At 39.6% G+C, this 22,201-nt stretch overlaps 1 protein-coding gene across 1 annotated transcript in view; it reads right to left on the reverse strand.

Annotated features, from left to right (window-relative positions):
- Window positions 1-1,038: 1,038 nt before the first annotated feature.
- The window catches only part of LOC127418193 (teneurin-2-like), a 341,320-nt gene continuing 320,157 nt past the window's right edge, over window positions 1,039-22,201 (reverse strand). The window contains exons 14-29 of the mRNA XM_051658641.1: window positions 21,907-22,117; window positions 21,475-21,594; window positions 20,625-20,886; window positions 19,579-19,846; window positions 17,003-17,146; window positions 15,876-16,125; window positions 15,562-15,582; window positions 15,175-15,404; window positions 12,940-13,094; window positions 10,929-11,818; window positions 7,347-7,522; window positions 5,728-5,963; window positions 5,273-5,569; window positions 2,758-4,375; window positions 1,949-2,079; window positions 1,039-1,821 (exon numbers count right to left, since the gene is read on the reverse strand). Coding sequence (XP_051514601.1) covers window positions 1,084-1,821; window positions 1,949-2,079; window positions 2,758-4,375; window positions 5,273-5,569; window positions 5,728-5,963; window positions 7,347-7,522; window positions 10,929-11,818; window positions 12,940-13,094; window positions 15,175-15,404; window positions 15,562-15,582; window positions 15,876-16,125; window positions 17,003-17,146; window positions 19,579-19,846; window positions 20,625-20,886; window positions 21,475-21,594; window positions 21,907-22,117 — 5,747 coding nt within the window. The 3' untranslated portion in view covers window positions 1,039-1,083. The remainder of the gene's footprint in view (window positions 1,822-1,948; window positions 2,080-2,757; window positions 4,376-5,272; window positions 5,570-5,727; window positions 5,964-7,346; window positions 7,523-10,928; window positions 11,819-12,939; window positions 13,095-15,174; window positions 15,405-15,561; window positions 15,583-15,875; window positions 16,126-17,002; window positions 17,147-19,578; window positions 19,847-20,624; window positions 20,887-21,474; window positions 21,595-21,906; window positions 22,118-22,201) is intronic.

Below are 22,201 nucleotides of genomic sequence, written 5' to 3' on the forward strand. Positions count from 1 at the left end.
TTACAAAGGAAATAAACTCAACCATCAATGTTCATCTATGTAGCTAAAAATGGTGACTCCTTCATGATTGTCTTTGAGTACTATGAATGATAACAATAAAAATAAACTAAGTAAAAATAAATAGTTTCTGACACTAGTAACCTTCAATCTGGAGATAGTGAGTGTTTATTTTCTGATATTTCTATACAGAAGCGCCCTGGTGAAGGCCTCGTTACTCTAATGCGACTGGGACATACAAAACTATCGCATCTAAAGCACACCCTGAACTTCACTGTTATCTTATACAATGTAAGTACTTTTCTATCAGTGATGAAACAAACTATGTTTGATATTTACTCATCACTTTTTAAAATCCCTTTACTTTGCTGGAACTCCTTGACTTCTTGAATAAACAGTCTGTAGATGATGAGACTTGCTGCAATTGACAGTTTAGTTGTGAAGAATGTGAGGCCTGAGACTAATATTTCTCTTCACAGATGTTATTCCTCAGTTCTGAAGTTGAGCCCGGGCCTCTCCAGCAGCTCGTGAGACTCGCAGCACCTCTCCAATCCAGGTCACGCAATTACAAGAGTACCATATGGCACCAAAATCCTCTCAGCAACCCAAAAAATATGGGTAAAAATATCAATTCTTTTTTAAAAAGGGGGGCTATTCATATTTCAGCAACAGTTGCTTTGTTTTTTCAGTTTCTTAGTGCTTTTTTGATGTCCATTGTTGAAAAACAATGACAAGGTCGGTCAATGTTTTTTTTTTGTTTTTTTTGTTTTTTGTTTTTTTGTGCCAGAGGCAGCATTAACAAAGTTTTTAAGAGTGTTTCTTTTAAAAGTCCCTGCAGCATTCAGAGAGCAACCCCAATAGTTCAATTATTCTCCGTGGGTACAGGAGATAAAAAAAAAAAGAGAAAAGAGAGTAAAAAAATAGAAAGACAAAGCAAGAAAAAGAAAGAGATAGAGTAAAGAACTGAAAACAAAAAAGGTAAAGGAGGACAGAAAGATAAAAGAGAAATATATATATATATATATATATATATATATATATATATATATATATATATATATACAGAATAACAAAAGATTTGGACTGTTACCTCCTCCCCATCTCATTCTGTCTCAGGAATTGGATGTTGAAACTGCTGTCTGCCAATTCGGGGTACTGTTCAACAGGTAAAATGTAGTACCCATCATAACCCTGCACTTTCCCCGTTGAAAGGAGCTGCTGTCTTTCTCCTTCAGTCCACAAGCGGCTTCCCTCCTTATTATCCCGTGCCCGTTGCTGCTCTTGCAACCACGCCCCTATTAGCGCCCGTTGCCGTGCCAACTCTAACAGTCGGGCTCTCTCCTCATCTAGCACATCTGCTGCCAACCCGTAGCGCACGCTCAGAGATAGGGCTGGAACCTGGAACTCAACGGTAACCCCTCGTCGTGAGCGACCACTTACTGTCACGTTGATTCCACTTTCAAGTGCCTTACGTCCATTGGTAAGTCCCAAAGCTAGGAGGTCACTGTCAGCAGAGCCTATCTTCACGAAGAAATGACAGTCACGACCATCCTGCGTGTAGTGCGTTCCGTCTAAGTAGACAGCATTATTAAGGACCAGAGCCACCTTCCTGCTGTCATCGGTGGCCATGCTTGAGACTCCTGTAACCACACGGCCTTCTTTTACTGCCAGCCTCACTCCTCGTCCGATGATGGGGGTACTTGTGCCAAACCAGTGGCCCGGTTTATCCTGTTTGGTCCTGCGCTCCTTCTCCAGAAGCCGTCCCTCTAATGCCATAAAAGCTTGGTTATGCCGCTCAGCTTCCAGTTGAACTCCGGTTATTAACTGTAAATGGATGAAGAATATTAAAGATCTTAATCAGAGACAAGCAAGATCACCCATACCAATATTCACTGAGCTGCAAGTAGCTCATACTCTCAGGGTTTACTATGGCTTTAACATGGTGACTCACCTGGGCATTTTCACTTTCTTGACTGGCAAGTAGCTCATATGGTGGATCCACAAAATAGAGAGTGTGTCTGGGAAAGCCTGGGATGATGTTGCTGAGCTGGAAGCCAAACATTACCAGCCAACTCTTCACATCTGCAAATGAAATGTACATATGAAGGGAATTTAGGCTGTGATTTTGCAAAGATGGGTTAATTGATTATAGCTAATGGTTGATTTGTACTGTAGGTTGTTTTCCCTGAAAAGTGTAAACACTGTGGTGCTATCATAAAATTATTCTATTCGGGACTGTTTGTGACTGGGATATTTGTTTGTTTTACCAATGAAAGATGGAGTTTTCAGGAAAGCTTTAAAAAAAAAAAAAAGTGATTTTCCATCATCGGGCCAAATGGTTCTGAGCATTGTGATTAATGGTTGTAGTAGCATTTCCACTTGATCACAGTTCAGTACCATATGGTTACAGCCCGTTCCCAGCCAGAATTTCTATGCATGGTTAGCTAACAGCACTAAACTGTGCTGGTGGAACACCTTTAGTACATGGCCACTCAAGATTGGTCACATGCTCAGTCAGTCCATTCTAATTCTGATTTTGCAGTGGCACCACGATGGACAAAGAAACCGTAACTGCACCAACGAGCCGGGAATTGGATTGGTGCAGAACAGCACGGTTCCACAAAGAGAACCTTTTGTTCTGATGCTCAAAAGCAGCTAATGTTTTTGCAATTCTGTTTGGTGACTCTAGTGGCGTAGAAATTACACACATCAGGTTTAATTCAACAGTTGGCAAGGCTGTAAAGTGACTCCAACTCTCACCTGTGACATAATTCTTCACATCCAGCATGTCACTGAGAGGGTTGTTATTCTTGAACATGTACAAGTTGAAAGGTGCCAGATCTTTGCCAATCTTCTGCCACATGGTGTATTCAGGTGATGTCCATCTGGCAGCCAAAACATCATAATCTCTCTGTGTAAAATGCACTAACTTGGTTAGGGAGTCATAGAGGCCTCCATGGAAGCCAATGACCAGCTGGAATTCAGGGTTCGAGTCATGGTACACCTCCCCATATGCAGTGTACTGCACCTGTTTGATCATCTGCCCATTGCTGCTGAAGACAGCTAGTGGGGTTCCTGTGTTGTCAGAGGCAATGTAGTACTCCTCCCCACTACTCACCTCCATGGCAAACAGATGGCCTTGCAGGTCATAGTACAAAGAGCTGATTTCTGAACTGGAGTGATTGAACACATGCGTGACCCGAGTTGGGTTGTTCAGGTCTGCATAAAAGAACTGGAGGTGCTGACCCAAGCTGTTCTTAGTGGAAACCCTGCGTCCGAGCCCGTCGTAACGATACTGTATGCTCCATCCTGTGGCTGCACGGCTGTAGGCGCGCACCAGCTGGCCTTTCGAATTGTAGTCAAAGACATCCCCTCCTCTCTGGCTGAGGTAACCGTCCTCGTCCAGACGGTACTGCATGTCACCTAGACGAGTAATACGGTCTCGTAGGTCATATCGGAGTGGCATGAGTCGGGCGCTGTTACCGGGGTTGAGCAGATGTAGGTTGCCATTTAGGTCATAACTGTAGCGCCATGTAGACCAATCATTGACTTTGACACCACTGAGTTGCCCGTCACCATCATACTCATAACGGTACTGTGTGGTGTTGGCATATGGCCCGATCTTTAGCTCCCGTTTGATTACTCTGCCCATATTATCATATTGCACAGTCATCCAGTACATGAGAGAGCGGAAGATCTCGTACTGCACCTCCTTGATGCGGCCATGTGCGTCAAAATGCTTGCTAAGAGTCATCACAGCTGTGGTGATAATCTGATTGATGTCATAATAGATGACTCCAAACTTTCCAAAGTGCTCCACTTTCCCGGAGATCTCGTCATAACGGTACAGATCCACAGGCAATGGCGTCTCGCTGATCACTGGCTTCATGCTCGCGATTCGGAAACTGTTGTCATGGTAAGTGTAGTCGAAGCGGGCGTTGACCATACCTTCCTCTGAGAAGCGATAGATCTGTTTGTCGATTAGTGGACCCATTTTTCGATAACGGATAGTGCAAGAGAAGCCGCCGCTCTGCAAGTTGACCATTTTTAACACACCTGCCGTCTCGTCATAGCCAAAGGTGATGGCTGTGCTGTCATACAAGATCTCAGAGAGCTTGGCCAGCTTGCCATACTTGTAGAGGACACGACGGCCGGTACCCAGAAAGTAGGTTGCCTGAGGGCGTCCATCCTCGCTGAAGTCATAGATGATGGATGCGTTGCTCTCTGGTGGGTTGTAAGTGTTGCGGATGTAGCCGATGGAGACATGCGTGAACATGGTGTGACGGGCAACGCTGGGCATGGTGACTGCTGTGATGCGGTTTGATGCATCAAACTCAAAGATGTACTGTCTCTGACTCTGCAGGAGTAGCACCATGGACTGTGTAGAGAATATTTTCAGAGCATCATTATCATTATCATGTTAATTAGCAACAACATCTTTAACAAGCTGTCACAGTTCTAAATGAAATCAATTATCCTTCACAGAATGTTGGGAAATTACATTTACAATAAATTACCCAAGTAATCTTGTAAATTATGGTTGTGGATTATATTTTGTCAATTTATTTATTATAATGAAACAATCTTCTCCATCTCCTTTTAACATTAATGATTATTTTACAATGGTTGTTTTCAATGACTAAAACATTCTTCTGACTAGCACTGTGTCCTAACCAGGCACGTTGCGACAAGTTTCCTGTGTAATTTGTCTATACACACAGAAAGAAAAAAAATTGTATGATGAAACACAATCACAGCCAATTAGAATTTATTTGATGTTTAATGGCAGTTATCTGGTGCAATAGAATACAAGTGACCGACAATGTGTCTTGTTACTTTTCGCCAGGCCCACCCAAACTCCCTACTGGGCCCCTGAAAAAATTCAACCTAAAGGGCCCCCTCAGTCCGGGCCTGCTGGTATATGTTGGTGCACCAGTATATGTCAGGGGCAATATGCGCTGGCAATTTCCGGTGAATGACCTCCGGATGCCGCTGTACTATAGAGGTTGTGGATCTATCTCTCTTGGGCCCCCCTAGTAACTGGGCCCCTGAAAGCTGTCCTCTTTTTACCCTTATGGGCAGCCCTGCTTGTTGCAGTAATGGCTGGTTAAGACAAAAACATTTTACATGGAAGATAAAGCTTTTATCGTGTTGTGCCTGGTTGCCTGGACACAATGCAAGTCAAATGGAGATAAATTCCCCTCAGATCTCAAATGAATAAACCCAATAATCATGAAAAATTACTAATGTAAGATTTTTGAAGGAGAGAACTGACCTTGTCCAGGTAACTGTAGCTCCACACCTTTCCATCTACAAAAGAGCGCGAGAGGATTCGGCCCTGTGGGTCAAAATCGGTTCTCTCACTCATACTCCCTCGGTGCAAACCCACCAGCTGACCTGTACTGGAGTATGACACATTGACCACTGCAAGGCTGCTACTGGGCTGCCATATTGCTGGCCTACCCTGGGCATCATACGTGATCCTTAGAGTGAACTTCCTGTGATCGTCATAGATCTTCTCTGTCCGTGTGTTCCTGTCAAAGTCTATTGACAAGAGGTTGCGCCCATGTGCCTGCGAATTGCATGAATATTTGGTGTGAAATTCTGTGCATTTGTTGAGATGGATAGACCTAGCAAGATTCTAGCATAATGTTGCTTACAGATAGAAAAAAAGGAGAACTTTTAATGTGTACAGAGATGAGAAAACTAAATTTTAGAACATGTGCCCACCCGAAGTTTCCTGCCAAACACAGTGACCTTGCCCTTGCCCAGCTCTTTGCGTAGTCTCCATTCTATGGAATTCAGACCGTTGTCAGTGGGTAGGGTGATGTTTCTGCGGCCGATGGTGGGACTCACTGATCCTGCCAAAATATGGGGCTCAGTGTGGTAACTGATGCCCATCCCATTGGCATACATTACTCTCAGCGTGCCATTGTTACAAAGCTGGTAGCTGTTCCGTACTTGATCTGCAGGGGGCAAAAGAGTAACACAGAATTACCAATACATTAAGCACATAACAAAATATTTGATGACAAATTTTCGACATGACAAGAGTACAATATAACAACAAAAAAGAACTTGATTTATTTTGAACTCATGAAAGGACTGTGGGGCATTTATCAGTTCAAGAACACTGGTTGTCTTTGGTAGCATTATGAAAGATAATAAAAGCAATGTTTTGTTAAAAACTAATGATGTTAAGCCTTGAATCACTTTGTTTAAGAGTGCCACAAACATTTATTATGCTTTAGAGTATCCACTATAAATAAATTACAACCCAGGAAACTAATTTATGAGCAGACGGTACATTCATATGTCTGAGACAATGTAGTTTATAATTTATAAGTAAATGATTTTAAGACTGTTGCTGCATTTAGTTAATACATTATTAGCCCCATCAGTGTTACAAGGTTAGATTCTAAAGCAGCTCTTATCATGCTATGCAAAGTACAGCTCAGGTACAAGATCTAAAGGGAAACTCTCCTTGGACAGAATCCTCTGTAATTCATCCAAAATGTTGCCTTGACTTTCTGTTATGGTTGGTTCTATTGAAGTCTGACTTTTTTGTTGAGTCTGCCATGGGAAGGCAGCACAGGCATTTTAGTCTCTCTCTCCTACTCTCTCTCAGTCTGTCTTGCCTTCTTAACAGGCAAAATATGTTTTGGAACAGTGGGGTTTGTGGCTGTGGGCAAATGGAAGACAGTGAATATTTACTTGCGATAAGGTACTGAATTTCAGTCCAATCACATGCATCACAGCAAAACACAAATAGAATGCTAGGCAAGGGGAAAAAACAAAACAAATGTTGTCCACACTGAGGTATACATTTGCAGATACTCCCAGTCCCACAACGGCATTGGGGGTATCTGTATTTTGCTTTTTTTTTTATTTTAATGAGCATATTAGTAAGTATATATATATACAATATGTACAGTATACAGGTATATATATATATATATATATATATATATATATATATATATATATATATATATATATATATATATATATATATATATAATGTAAAGGAGATATAAAAACCAACCACTTAAACCAAATTGTGTTTTTGCACTAAGAAATTGCACTGCAAATTTATTCATGAAACACAAATTATACAACAGTTCTAAACCTCTAATTTAATTGGGCAAGTGGCGTTCTAAGGGTGCCAAAATTCTCTGTGGTGTTCCAGACAGGCTGTCATTCTGCAGGGTGACACGCAACACCTGATACTGCTTCATTTTATTTTGGAACTGTTTTTGTTGGCTGAAAGGAAAATCTACAAATTAACTGACAAAATGTTGTATGAAACGCAAGTCACTCAATATTAACGTCTTGCTGAGCAGACATACCTTGCACAACAGTATAGGAAGCTTCAACTGATGAAAGATTAGTGATGACAGTGACATCATCATCTCTGTTGGAGCTCTCGATGTCAATGTTGATGGATTTTTCAATCTCTCTATGTAGACTTGTAACCATCCCCGTGGGGTACGTCACATTGGTTAGCCTCCCTTCACTGTCATACCTGAAAATGCAATAAATGTTAGGAAAATCCATTTGAAAAGTAATTTTTGAAAGTAAAACAATCCTAAAACATCTCAAGAAACTAGATGACACATCTAATGTAATATTTTGGCTTCTACTTCTTACTATAAGCCTCACAGGCATTGTCAAGTCAATTTTATTTGTACAGCACCTTTCTCAATATACTGTATTATGTTAAAAACTCCATAAGATGATAAGGTGAAGGGAGAAAAACAAGGGTTAAAATGGGAAGATCTGGTGATGTCTCCTCTGTGGATCATTCCATATAGGATCAGTGATATCCCTCCTATTCCTCTCTCTCTCTCTCTCTCTCTCTCTCTCTCTCTCAGCTTTATTGGCATGACTGCATACAATGTACAATGTTGCCAAAACATTCTGTAATAGTAGTAATAAAAACAAATAAATAAATAATAAAAAAATTATTACATACTTAAAACAACATACAGGTAAGTGCACAAATTGTAAAGAGAAGTAACTACAGAGAGCAATGAGTAACATTAAATTAAACTGACACTTAGTATTTAGTGAGAGGTCACCCTCTCTCTCTCAGATCATGACAGGAGAACACATACTCTGCTGCTAAATCTATACATTAAGCCTTCTCTCCAAGAACATATGAGAGTTTCTTTATTTTACTCATTCTACTGAACTCAGGCAGTATCTGTTCTATGAGTGTAAAGTGTGTGTTTCTAATGCTCTCATGTTTACTGTACTCAGTGAGGAAGTGTAGTTCATCCTCTATGACTCCTTGAGTGCAGTGTGAACACAGTCTGTTCTCTCTGGGTCTCCATTTCTGTCTGTGCCGACCTGTCTCTACAGCTAGACTGTGCTCACACACACGATACTTCATAAGGAGCTTCCTGTGATGGTAGTCTTTAATTTTGGTCAGATGATGCCAATTTATATCCTGTCTTAATTTTTGGGAAATAAGTTAATTTGTTTGAGTTTGCTGTGCCAAAGATGAAGGTATTCTTCTAAGGTTGTGTTTGAATTTTAGCTTTGCCTGCCAGAATTGAATTGATATATCAGCTGATGTTTGTCCACTAAATACTGTAAAGGGTCACTCTCTGGGTGTGCTGCTGTGTGTATAAATGCACAGTGATGGCGGTACTCTAGGGAAGAGTCTGACAGGTGGAACCAAACTTACTAGCTCTCTTTTGAATGTCAGTCAGAAGAGGGAATCTGCCCAGTTCTGCCCGACCACCCAGGTTAGAAGCACTTCTGTGAACTCCCAGGATATTTGTACAGAATTCAAGGTGGAAAATGTCATTTGGACTTTTGTCCCAGGATTCATAATTCAGTTTATATTTGGGGCCTCAGATTTCACTGCCATATGTAAGTATGGGCTTGATGACACTGTCAAACAATTTCAGCCACAGTTTAATAGGGAGGTTAAATTTAAATAGTGATTTTCTTATACTATAATATGCCCTAAGAGCCTGGTCTTTTACTGCCAAGTCAAATTTTCCAGAAGCCGAGATAGTCTATATACCTAAATAATTGTAAATGGTAACATGGTTAAGAATTGTTCCCCTAAGTGTAAAAACATATTTATTTTGTCTTGAAGATGATTTTTATTTTGAAAAATTATCACTTTTGACTTGTCCATGTTGATTGGTATTGCCAATTACTGCAGAAATTTTCTAGAATTGAGAGGCTTTCACGTAATCTCTCTTCAGTAGGTGAGAGCAGCAGCAGGTTGTCTGCATATAGAAGACATTTAATTTCTCTGTCCTCTATTGTGAATCCAGGGCTACATGAGTTTTGAAGCATTGTGGCCAGTTCATTGATATAAATATTAAATAAAGTAGGGCTTAGGCTGCAGCCTTGACGAACTCCCTTTTTCTGGCTGAAATTATCAGTTTGTCTGTTGTTTATTTTAATGCAGCATTTGTTGTCTTTGTACATGTCCTTCATTAAATCATAAACCTTTCCTCCTAATCCACTCCGAATCGGTTTTAGGAACAATCCATCATTCCAAACCGAATCAAAGGCTTTTTTTAAATCAATAAAACAGACAAATATATTTCCTTGTTTTGTTTGGTGGACATGTTTGTGTATAAGTGTGTGCAGTGTGTATATATGATCAGTTGTTCTCTGTTTTGGTATGAATCAAATTTGACAGTTGTGTAAAGTCTTGTTTTCTTGGAGATATTGGGTTAATCTGTTATTTATAATGCAACAGAATAGTTTGCCAAGGTTGCTGCTCACTGAAATGCTCCTGTAGTTGTTCGGGTTAAATTTGTTGCCTTGTTTGAAGACTGGAGTGATTTGATTTTCTTTCCAATTGTCAGGAACATGTCCTGATTTTATGAGGGGCAGGCCTGCAACTAAGCCGATGGTCTGATGGTGGAGACCCTCCGGATTAGGTCCTTAAAATGCAAGTGAATGGTAATTTCTCTTTTGAAGCTCCAGAAATCACAGACAGTCAGCATAAATGTCATCGATACAACTCCAGTGGTTATATTAATATCTTCTAAAGCAATACGATCACTTTTGGTGTGAAAAAAAGATCAATATTTAAGTACTTTTTAATTATAATCCAACACTTCGGGTAAGCTTCAGGAGAGGGTGGAGTCCAAGCGGTCTCTCGTGTGACGTATTTGCGTTGCTATGACACAGATGTAATCTCACGTTCTCCTCTCGGTTGAGACATCCAGGATAAGCACACAAACACATCATTGAGAGTAAAGAAACAGATAAATACAGATCTAAACCAAAACCAGTCAAGCTACTGTACAGTGGTCCTCCTCCTCACCTGTAAACAGCGCTGCTCTTCCGGCTGTGACGCACGTGCTTCATTTCTTGTGTCTTTCAAATGCCAATGCGATTACGTCATATGTGCGTACCGCTGCTGACCAGAAGCATGATTTAGAGTAAAAAAAGTACTTAAATATTTATCTTTTTTGCACCAAAAGCGATAGTGTCACTTTAAAAGACATTAATTTAACAGCTGTTGTTGTATGGATGAAGTTTATGCTGACTGTCTGTGATTTTTGGAGCTTCAAAAGAGAAATCTCCATTCACTTGCATTTTAAGGACCTTCTGAGCTAAGTTATTTGTTTTATATTTCTTCAAATGTGTTCTGGTGAAGAAATAAAGTCATACACATCTGGGATATCATGAGGGTGAGTAAATAATGAGAGAATTTTCATTTTTGGGTGAAGTATCCCTTTAATTGAGATGGCACTCACAAAGAGCAATTTCTAGCCAATTAAGTATTTTAGAGGAAAACCTAACTAGAAACATTTTTATTCGCTATAGACATTTCTATAACTTTACAATGGATTTTTAAGATTTAACTAATTTCCTTGACTTTTTCAGGCATAGAAATCCTTATTATCCCTGCTATTTCCAGATGTAATGCACAGTACAAAATAACTTACTCATAAAAGGTTGTCCAGCCTGTCTCATCAGCCTTGGTGGCCAGTAAGCCAGTGTTGCCATTGTATCCCAACAGAACTATCTCCTGATTGAGAGCAGAGACAGAGCGCAGGCTCCCTGCAGGATCCAGTCCCAGAATCATCACCTGATTCTCAGGATGCAGAATGAGCCTGAGCATCCCTGCTCCACTCTGCGCTGCACCATCTCTCCGCACTTTCACAGTGTTATTGGAGTAATCCACCACTGTGGCTAGCTCTCCATCAGGGCCATAGCTGAAGTTGTAGAGGGACAGGCCTGTCACTAAGCTGATGGTCTGATGGTGGAGACCCTCCTCGTTAAACACATACAGTTCTTGCTCTTGAGGGGATGCAACCTCATACCGCCCCAGTGCCGAAGGACTGGGCCGGTTAATACGGACAGCACGAATTCGAATGTTATTGAGATCTGCAATGTAGAGCGTGCCATCCGGTGAGACAGCCAGAGACATGGGTGAGTTCAGGCTAGCGTCTGTAGCGTATCCGTCATCTCCTGCGAAGCAGTTACAGTTGACGTCGTTTTTGCAGTCGCACTCGGATGCGGCACCAGCTAGCAGCGACATCTCTCCGTTATTACTGACTTGCCGGACACGGTTGATCTTCTTCTCATCTGTCTCGGCGATGTAGAGCATGCCCGTATAGGAAATGGCAATAGCTGTGGCACTCTCCAGGGCAGAGTGTATGGCCAGTTTGCTGAGGGAATAGTCGATGCCAGGCACCTGGCAGTGCATAGGCCGCCCAGCAATGATACTGACTTGGTGGTTTTCAGTGATGCGTAGGATAACATTGTTCTCTAGTACGTAAAGCGAGTTGTCCATGGGGTTTACTGCCAGGTCTGTTGGCCACTCTAACCGCACCTAGATGGAAAAAATTCAAGCATACTGAATTTAATCTTTAAGATTCACCAGGCACTTATTTGCATTATAAATTAGGCTTCTGATCAAGTTTTTGCAAGCCCACAATACATAATTAAAACTTGCACATCTGCATTTTGAGCTTTGAGGATCTGTTTTAAAGAGTCATTGATTCTTAATCCCTGTTCATACTGACAGCATTATGAAATGTCAAAGCAAGCAGAAGTTATTAATTCAATGAACAGTGTTAGATAAGTACTCAAAACTAATAATAATAATAATAATAATAATAATAATAATAATAAATAATCCACTACAAATTTCTCTAAAACTGTAACCAGATTATTTTATTGATTACGTCATGGAGAAAGTAATTGCACATTAGTAACACATGACTAATTACTTTAAAGTTACTTTCTAAAACAATTTTCTTTGTTTTTGTTTTACTGCTCAACAAATTCAAAATAATGTGTACTGCATATTCCTTCTTTTTCACAGACGTTGCCTCTTTAGCTGTCACAGAAACACAAACACAGGAATATACATATGAATATAATTCCTGTTTAAATTGTATTCTGCATAAATAATATTATTTTTAGAAATACACAGTATGTGTAACCCAAGTAATTAATAAAATAAATTAACTTAAAGTCAGTAAATGTAATCTGATTAAAAAATGTTTAATTGTAATGTTACACAACTTTCTTTTTTATCAAAATGTAATTAGAATACAGTAACTAATAACTTTGTAATCAGATTACACCCAACACTGTCAATGAGAGTTGGTGATTTCCAATCAAATTAGCTTACGATTTTATATAGACATGTTAAAATTTTTAATTTTTAGCAGCAAGAAAACTGATGCCTTGTCAAAATAGAATGTCACCTCATTTTTAACAGCAATTCATTTCATTTGTGATCATATTTTCAAAAGCTATGGCCAGGTGAGCAGCCCACCAGCAGCAGGAACACAACAGTACAGCGACCTGACGACCTCCATTGATAAAACCGCTGTCAGTGTGAACGGGGATTCAAATAGATTCTTTGCTCAAATTACCCATCCTACTTTGTATATTTTCCTGGGAGCAAGTTGTAATACTGGCCAAGATTGTTATCTTGCTGACCTGACTGACATCCATGCTGGAGTCACAGCTCAGTGGGCGAACAGCAGTGAGGTCATTAGCGCCCAGTAGAGTAGAGATGATGCCGTTCTGATCCACCTTTCTAATCATAGTGGCATCCACAAAGTACATGAGCCCATTCTTGTCTACAGCAATGCCTGAAAAAGAGAGAGAGAGAGAGAGAGAGAGAGAGAGAGAGAGAGAGAGAGAGAGAGAGAGAGAGAGAGAGAGAGAGAGAGAGAGAGAGAGAGAATGAATGAAGTGAACAGGGTAATAAGTCATCCAGGAAGTTCAGGGGTGATACAGAATAACAAACCCTTTGCATGTGAAGACATGCTTAGTTTTGTCTTCAGTGGTTCACCCTCCAACAAGACTTTTTAATGATCAGAGCTGGTGAAACTTTGATCTGGGTCTCAACAAGTTTATCTTCAGGCTCGTCTCAATCTGTCTTTCCTTTTCTCCTGTCCCATATAACTCATGTAATACACGTCTATCAAGCATCACTCTTGTGTCAACCCATCAATTCCCTTTATCAGAGACACAAGGCAGAAGCAGACAAGAATATCTCTAAGTGTTGACAACAAGATGCTTGCTATAGAATGGACCTGTGATGGTATATGATACAGAGGGGGGTTTGAACAAAAAGACAGGGAGACAAATAGCATGAGGGGAGAGACTGAGTGCACTTGACTGAGTCTGAGTCATGTAGTCTGTCACCTCTCTACTCTCTCTCTCTCTACAAGCATAAATTTAAAATCACACACAAACCTGGATTTTACTGTCAAAACCTGCTTTAACTTATCATTGCACCGTTATCTATAATAATAGTTAAGTCATCAAAACTATGGAATGACATAAATGGAACTATGGGAATTATGTTGTGACTAAACAAAATCCAAAATAAATCAAAACTGTGTTATATTTTAGCATCTTCAAAGTAGTCACACTTTGCGTAGAATTTGCAGACATGTACTCTTGATATTTTCTCAACCAATTTCTTGAGGTATCATCCTGGGATGCTTTTTAAACAGTATTGAAGATTCACATCTATGTTAGACACTTATTGGCTGCTTTTCTTTATTATTTCGTCCAAGTCATCAATTTCAAAAACTTTTTTATTTTAAATTAAATGTTAGTTTAATAATGAAATAAATTAATATGGTGGCACAATTATATTTTTGTCTACAAAACTAATTTCAAACATTTAAACATACTCCTTCAGAACAAAAGATTTTTAAGATCATGTGAAACATTTCAGTCAAGTGTTTCAAAACTTTTGACCAGTAGTGTGTGTGTGTGTGTGTGTAAATATATCTATATCTATATCTATATCTATCTATCTATCTATCTATCTATCTATCTATATATATATATATATATATATATATATATATATATATATATATATATATATATACGCATATTCATTGCTTTTAGTCTACAGTATATACCATTAAAATAAGTAATTCCATTCAAAATAATTACATTTTATGAGTTCATTTTCAAATCTCTGACTTTTGATTGCACACTTTGGTGTCTTTGCAAATCTGAGCACATTGTTGACAACAATGAAATTCTTGCGGACACATGAATGATTAATAGGGTCTTTTTCTTAGAAGAAATATCCCAGGAGAAGGACACTGCAAAACTATCCATTTGCTCTCTATTTAACCTCATTGTTGTCCAGAAGAAAATATTGAATCACTGAAGATATCTCATTTGTAATTTCATCTTTCCTACAAGTCTATGTGATCTACGTAAAAACAAAAGTTGTATAATACAGAGAAATGCTCGCTCACACAATTGTGCTGTTACGACTTACAGTTAATAGAGCCTATTAAGTAACATTATCTTTGAGAGATAGACGGAGAGAGAGAGTGAATACCAAGAGACATAAATAGCTGAAGCCAGCAACTCTTACTCCCAACAGCACATTTAGAAATGAATTAATAGCTTAATGTTGAATGTTCCTGTGATTGTGGAAGCAGCTGCAGGATACGGCTCTTTTTACCCATGTTAGGTGTCACTGCTACAAAGGAAATAGATGTAAAGACAGCCCGAAGAGATGTTTCCTCACCTCAGCCTGGCACATACTGTATAAATGTGATACATTATGATGACTTCAACTGGCGTGAGGGGGATAACCAATGGAATAACTTACAGTAAAACTTTTGAACTAAAACCAACTTATTTTGCTTCTTTCTTTTTTGGTATTCTTCAATGTTGTCGTTTTCTCACCTTTGGGGCTCATGAGGGTGGCTTCAACAGCTTTGCCCCCATCCCCACATCTCTCGTCGAAGGGCAGGCATTGCTCTCCCGTGCCTGCCACCACCTCAGCATTGTCTGCCAGCAGTCTTCCCCCACTAAGCGAATGCACCTTGTAGATTCGCCGTGAATTTGTGTCCGAGATGAACAGAGCCCCAGAGACTGGGTCCACAGCCAAGAAGTACTTATGAGTCGGGTTGTTACTATGAAAAATTAGGTCATTGAGAAGTCAGTGCCACTATTATGCAATTAGCTACAACTTGTTATTTCAATAATTAAAGTCTTTTGCTTTATTATAATATTTAATGGATAATCAGAGTAAAGAGTTCAAAGTGAGAAAAAATTGAATTAAAGGCCCACCTGTGTCGAAAATCCTTATTTCTGTAGGATGTGACAAAAGCAAAAAGAATGATATCATTATGATGCAAATGATGTGCAAATTAACTTTTGACATAAGAAATATAGGGACAATACAGGTAAAGCGGGACACCCCATACTAGTTTAGGATTAATTAATTCAGATTTTTAGTCAAGGGAGAATATATACATAGTGACAGGGGATTAAGCCCCACTCCCACTTTATCAGTCGTCCCACTTTTCATGCATTCATCACTGCTGTATATTCTGTATATTTCATTTAAGTATTAAAAGTCTCCTCTTGCCCTCTTGTCATACCTGAGCTCCAGAATGCGTGTGGTATTGAGATTGGGATAAACTCTGCGTACGAAATTCAAGTCTCCAACATAGAGGCTGCCGTCAATGCCTGCTGCCAGGGCAACAGGTGCCAAAAGCTTATTTCCATCAGCCAGGCCATTACAACTTGGGCATGAGATGCTGCGCCGACGCCCATTACCCATGATGCTTGTGATGATGGGCGGCTGCTGGGACACAAACACGTTCTCACCACTGCCCTTATGAAGGATACCTAATATCAGATGAAATAAAGAAACAATAACCATTTAAATTTAAAAAGAAAGTGTCATTTCCAAAAGGCCATTTTCAATAAAAGCAGTTTCCCTGACCCATTTATGAACATTTGTTTTTGAAAGTTACATCCGCATTTTGGGGCTATAAAATTAAGTTATCGAGGTAACATGCCTCTAGACTAAAAGCAGCCTAGCTTCAGATCACATCACATCACATCAGACGTCCTGTGTGTCAGAGGATTATGGCCCTCTCTTCACTTCCTATCTCAGTCCAAGCATACATACCTGAAAAAGCCCTTTGGCCATTTATTAAATTACAAAAATGAAATTTTAATTATTCAAATATAATAATAACGTATAATTATTCAAAGTTCAAAGTTGAGTAAGCTTTAAACAGTGCAATATATTTTGTAATTTAGTTTTTAATGACCATTTTCCACCCGCTCTCTGACCCTTTGAATTAAACAGACTGTTTTTGCCACAGTACCTACCTTATATATTTTCCTGTATATAATAAAATTACCTTGGTTTTGATTGGTGAACCTTTTGGTCATTGAATTAAAATGGCTTCACTGATGTTTTTGGATATCGATGGGGGTGGTCATACGTTAATGTGCTCATAGTTCTGTCATCATAAGCATTACAGTTTCTGAATGACATGTTCTTGCAGCTTAGTTATCATAAATGCTGTAGATAGACTGAACTACATAGTATTTAGGACTCTATTATTTCAGAAGAGTTGTTCATGACATGTCCCCTTGAAGTCACTTTCTTTTAGGAATTAAAAGGGGTTTTAACAAAAATTATATCATGTATGTCTAGAATGTGCAGTGTGGTTATGTTTTAGCTGTATGCGTGAGAGCATTAAGCTCCTACCACTGCGCAGGTTGAGTATATGGTGTTTGTCCAGAGACCAGCCGCCCAGATTGGAAGGTTCCAGCTCATAGCCCTGTAGCATAGCCGTCCTCTTCTCCCAAAGCACCAGACTAGGACATGATTCATATTCATATCCCACAGAGACTTGAGGACAGAGAGCAAAACCATAAGAAAAAAAGAGAAAGAGTATACAAAATGTTTCAAAACAGTATTTAATTAACTACATGACAGGCCAATATTAGAGATGATTAATTTACATGAAATGAAGCAGATTGGTTGGGGAGTCTAGCTGGGAAAAAGAGAGGCAGCATATAAATATTTATTTGAAAACCACAGGCCAAATTAAAAGCCGGAAAATTTAGAGAAAAAAAAAAAAGAGAGAAAAAAATCAGTGCTTTGAGACACACATACACAGCTCCTGTGAGGCAACAGTAGATATAATCATCACAACATTTCTCTTTTCAGATTTGTGGACTGCTGGGCAGAGGTTTTACATTTCAGGTTCTGGGCAAGCCTTCACAAATAACCACAGCTTGGGTGCTTTCACACAACCACAAACACCCCTGTAAAGTGTGAACATGATTTGTTCAGACACTCTGTGGCAAGACATGATTTGAGATTTCACTTTTCAAACTGGACTGTGAGATCAGTGCTGCCACCACAGGGTCATCGCAAGATTTGTTGCCACAAAAACTCTCGAACCAACTCATGAAAAATGGCACATAACTGCATGAATACATTACCATAAATACATACAGAGGCCTAAAGATGAGGCAGTGAGTATACATGGCAGTATATACAGTATATGAGTAAATATATGTAGATAGGGGTTTGGTGAGAGGGATTATACGTACAAGAAAGATTTAAATGAAAGAGAGATGTAGAGCGCTGGAAAGTAGACAGGCTGAGAAAGAGGGGAAACAACAGAAAGAGATAGGAGTTATGGGGTGGGGAGTATTCCTCACTAACACACACACACTCACACACACTTCATTTAACCTAAATGCTTTATCTTAACATTTACGGATTTACCGTTTCTCTGAAAAATCGGACGTTGCACTTGTTTAATTTTTTCCAAATGCAAATGAATGATGGTGGTAACTTCGCAGTTATGATCAGATCGGTTTGGTCACGTCCCTGAGGCGTGTGATCAAACGGTGTGTATGTAATCTGCATTTGCGCTGCTGTTTACCAGGAGGGAGGGGCTGAAGCAGTTGTAATAATGAAACAGCTGCTCAAAAAAGTCTTTTCAGCATTAGAATATCTTTATTGATTTTTTTATTTTATTTTTTTCTCCCTTTTTCACCAAATTTGGAATGCCCAATTTCCAGTGCGCTTTTAAGTCTTCATGGATTCACCTCAATCCGGGCGGCGGAGGATGAATCCCAGTTGCCTCCGCGTCTGAGACGTCAACCCACGCATTTTATCACGTGGCTTGTTGAGCGTGTTGCCACGGAGACATAGCGCGTGTGGAGGCTTCACGCCATCCACTGCGGCATCCGCGCCCAACTCACCATACGCCCCACTGAGAACGAACCACATTATAGCAACCAGGAGGAGGTTACCCCATGTGACTCTACCCTCGGGCCAATTTGGTTGCTAAGGAGACCTGGCTGGAGTCACTCAGCACCCCTGGGATTCGAACTCCAGGGGTGGTAGCCAGCGTCTTTTACCACTGAGCTACCCAGGCCCTCCAGAATATCTTTATTTATATGTTACCAACATTCAAATAATCACCGAAATAATGGAATAAAAGTTTCAAGCCGTTGCCGTTTGAACTGGTTATTTTAATGTGGTGAAGATATATATATATATATATATATATATATATATATATATATATATATATATATATATATATATATATATATATATTTTACACCAAAATAAGAATGTATTAGGTGAAGTTAGTCCATTTGAGTCTTCTCCCAGTTTATCCTTCAGTTATTTTCACCACTTCCGGAGCAACAAGTGGAATGGCTAGTTTCTAAGAACCACCTTTGCTATGACAAACTGTGTTAAGAATGAACACACTATCGTGTGGTATCGTGATTCTACTTGCTATCGTGATACTTTAACTGGTATAATACCATAAAATATGATTATGGTATCGTGACAAACCTAGTTCACAGCATTTTCAACACTAGCTACCTGTAATTGTACTTTGAAAGGGACAACGAGGCTGAATGATCCCTGATAGCAGAGAGGGTCCCTGGGTCCTACGTTCATGTGGATGAGCACTAATCCTGACATTAACTCTCACTGTGTTCCCTCAGGAGAATGCCATTATAGATGAGAACCTATGCCTGTTTAAGTGGTGTGCTTATATAATAGCTATTCATAAATGGATAGTTGTGATCTTGAGTGATGATTGGCCAATACAGCATTCCTTCCATGCTAAATAACAACTATGTCGTCTCATGTTTTTTGTCAGTTGAATGCATCTGCTTGTTTTGGCCTTTTGCTACTTTTATTCATAAGAGTAGAAGGGAGAAAAAAATAAATGATGGGGAAAAGTGGGGAAATGGGATCAGGAAATGACACATGCCAGACATTCACTCTCTCCGTGCCCTTACCCACTGCATCAGACAGGCCATAGACAGGCTGGCCGTATGCATCTGTCTTGTCCCAGATAAAGGTGTAGGCGAGGTTAGGTGAGGCATGAAACCACTTCTGGAAGAGGTGGCCCTCCACTGCTACCATTAAATGGACTTTGACAAGGTTAAGAGGCACCACAGCTTGGGTCATGGTGATCTTGAGCAATGAATGGTAACCTGCTGCCCTGGAGCTCAGATGACAGAGCTTTAGACTTGTGCCTGGGATCTCAATCTGCTCATGAAGAACCTAGTGGACAGATGGAAGAATGACTTTCAAGTCTAAAGTCAATGTAAAACCCTGTTCTCAACCCACTTTTCTTCTGTAATGTGAAGTAATTCTAAGTGAAACAGGATATGCAAAAATAAAAAAATGTAGGCAGGGACTTGACGTGTTCATTTGTAAATGACTGGATCGTTAAAAGTGGGTGTTCGATAAAAGAATGGAGCTGAGTGCTTGTATAATTCAGGACACAACTGAAGACATTTCTCGTACACAAGCACTAAACCAGACTACAACCTTAAAGGCACTTCCTATTTAATAAATTTGACTTTTGTATGACAAATTTTCTTGTTATGCTCCTCGTTTGTCATTTTGGACAAAAGCGTCTACTAAATGACTACATGCAAATGTAAATAGCTATTTGGCTTTTGTTTAACATTATCCAATAGCTGCATGGCCCAAACGATGTCAGTGTAAAAGGAAAGTAATTTCAGAGGAAGTGGAAGTTATTGCGTTTTCATAAAAGAAAATGCAAAGATAATATTTTTTATTTGAAATAATGTGCACAAATGTATCTTTCACAATCAGACTTGGAATAAGCATTAGAAGAGTAAATTGGGTCAATATTTATTTCATGTTTAATTTAAAATACAGTCTCAGGACACAAAAAAATTATAGGTGGGAAATAGGATAGTTCTTTCAGTGTAACAGAGTTAGTCAAAGAATCTCATCAGTGCAAAATGCATTAATGTGGTGATTACAGTAATGAAGGTCTATATTCTTAGGAACCGAGTAATCCTCTAACCTGGGTCTCTGGAATAATGGACCTTTCTCCTGGTCTGGAGCTGAAGAAGGAGGATAGGGGGGAAGCCACCACCACAGGATCAGGCCTCACAAAGCCACTAAGATCACAGCTTGGGATCGTGTTCTCCTCTGTCTTCAGCATCAGTGTGTCCATGGCATAGAAAATGTTCCATGGAAGCCACACCGTGCGCTCTTGGCTCAGAAATGGAGCTCGCTCAAAGTGTAGGGTGAGAGAGGCTCCGCCATTGGCAATGAGGTCAAATCTAATGAAATGAGAGCGAGAGGGAGGGGGAAAGGCAAGCGGAGTGCAAAAACAAATATGTACTTGTGTTATTCTCGGTTATTGATAGCGCTATTACGTTCTGAATGCTTTTACCATTAAAAATGCCATTTCACTGGGAGGGATGATTCATTGTTTTGATAGATTACAGTCATTGCAACGGAAAGACTGAGTTTTCCCGGCTCTAAATTAATCTAATAAAGATTTGTTCAGTTAGTATGTAGCTCTCTAAATCACTAGAAGCTTATATAAACAAGTAAGTCACAAAACAATGCTTGATTGAATAAAGTATTTCAGAGGGAAAGGGGTTGTTTGTTGCATGGCTGATGTGGTTTAACTGTGGTAACTGATGGTAACTGTAATTTTGCCAAGCAAGACCAGTTTGCCATCTTTGTTGGTCCTGGAACAACATTCTTAACAACTTATCAGATTTCAGGAATTATTATTATCCATCTTATCATATTCTTCTGATATTAGGGGTATTTCAAGGTTAAGATAAGGATGAGTTCCATCAAAATATTTTGATGTAAGGGGTTAGACGTGTAGGTAAGAGTAATATGGTGATGCTTACGTTCCATCTTGGCGAGTGAGTGTGTAGCCATACTGGGGGTACTTGACAAACGATACGTTAACTCCCACAAGTGGGGTTCCATCTGTAGTCACCACCTGACCTCTGATCAACGATGCCAGACTGGTGAAGATAGAAGATAGAACAAACAACAGGATATCATCTGCTTGATAACCAATACATCCAAAGTGATACCAACATCTGCTTAAAAAAAACCCAACAACAACAAAAAAAAAAACATACAATCCTTATAGTCAACTCATCAGCTTGTTTTTGCATGACCAACAGATATGCAATACATTTCGCATTATATTTCATATTTCAATTCTTCTTCTACTACTACGAAGGAAATAAATGAAAATAAAGCAACTATGACTTGGAATATACATACAACCGAGTAGCTTGTGAGCTGTTTAGTGCAGTAGAGAAAGTTACCTTGCGTTAAAGGGGTTGTCGGCAGGGATTATGTGTGTGCTGTCCCGGCCCACTAGCATCTTGACACGGTCGTAGAAGGAACGTACTTTTTGCTCGGGGAGCTGACCCTGCTGGATGACTTGTAAGGGGTCCCTGGACCCTTTACAAAGTGGACTATTCTGGCAGGGACTTTGTATACAGCAGTCTGGATCCATACAGTCAGTCAGACCATCTAGAAGAAAGGAAACAGCCATGTTATGTGATGAGTAATGTCATATTATAATGGTACACAATCAATCAAAGCTGCCCAAAGCAG

Source organism: Myxocyprinus asiaticus, chromosome 27 (assembly GCF_019703515.2).
Source record: "Myxocyprinus asiaticus isolate MX2 ecotype Aquarium Trade chromosome 27, UBuf_Myxa_2, whole genome shotgun sequence".
Lineage (NCBI taxonomy): Eukaryota > Metazoa > Chordata > Actinopteri > Cypriniformes > Catostomidae > Myxocyprinus > Myxocyprinus asiaticus.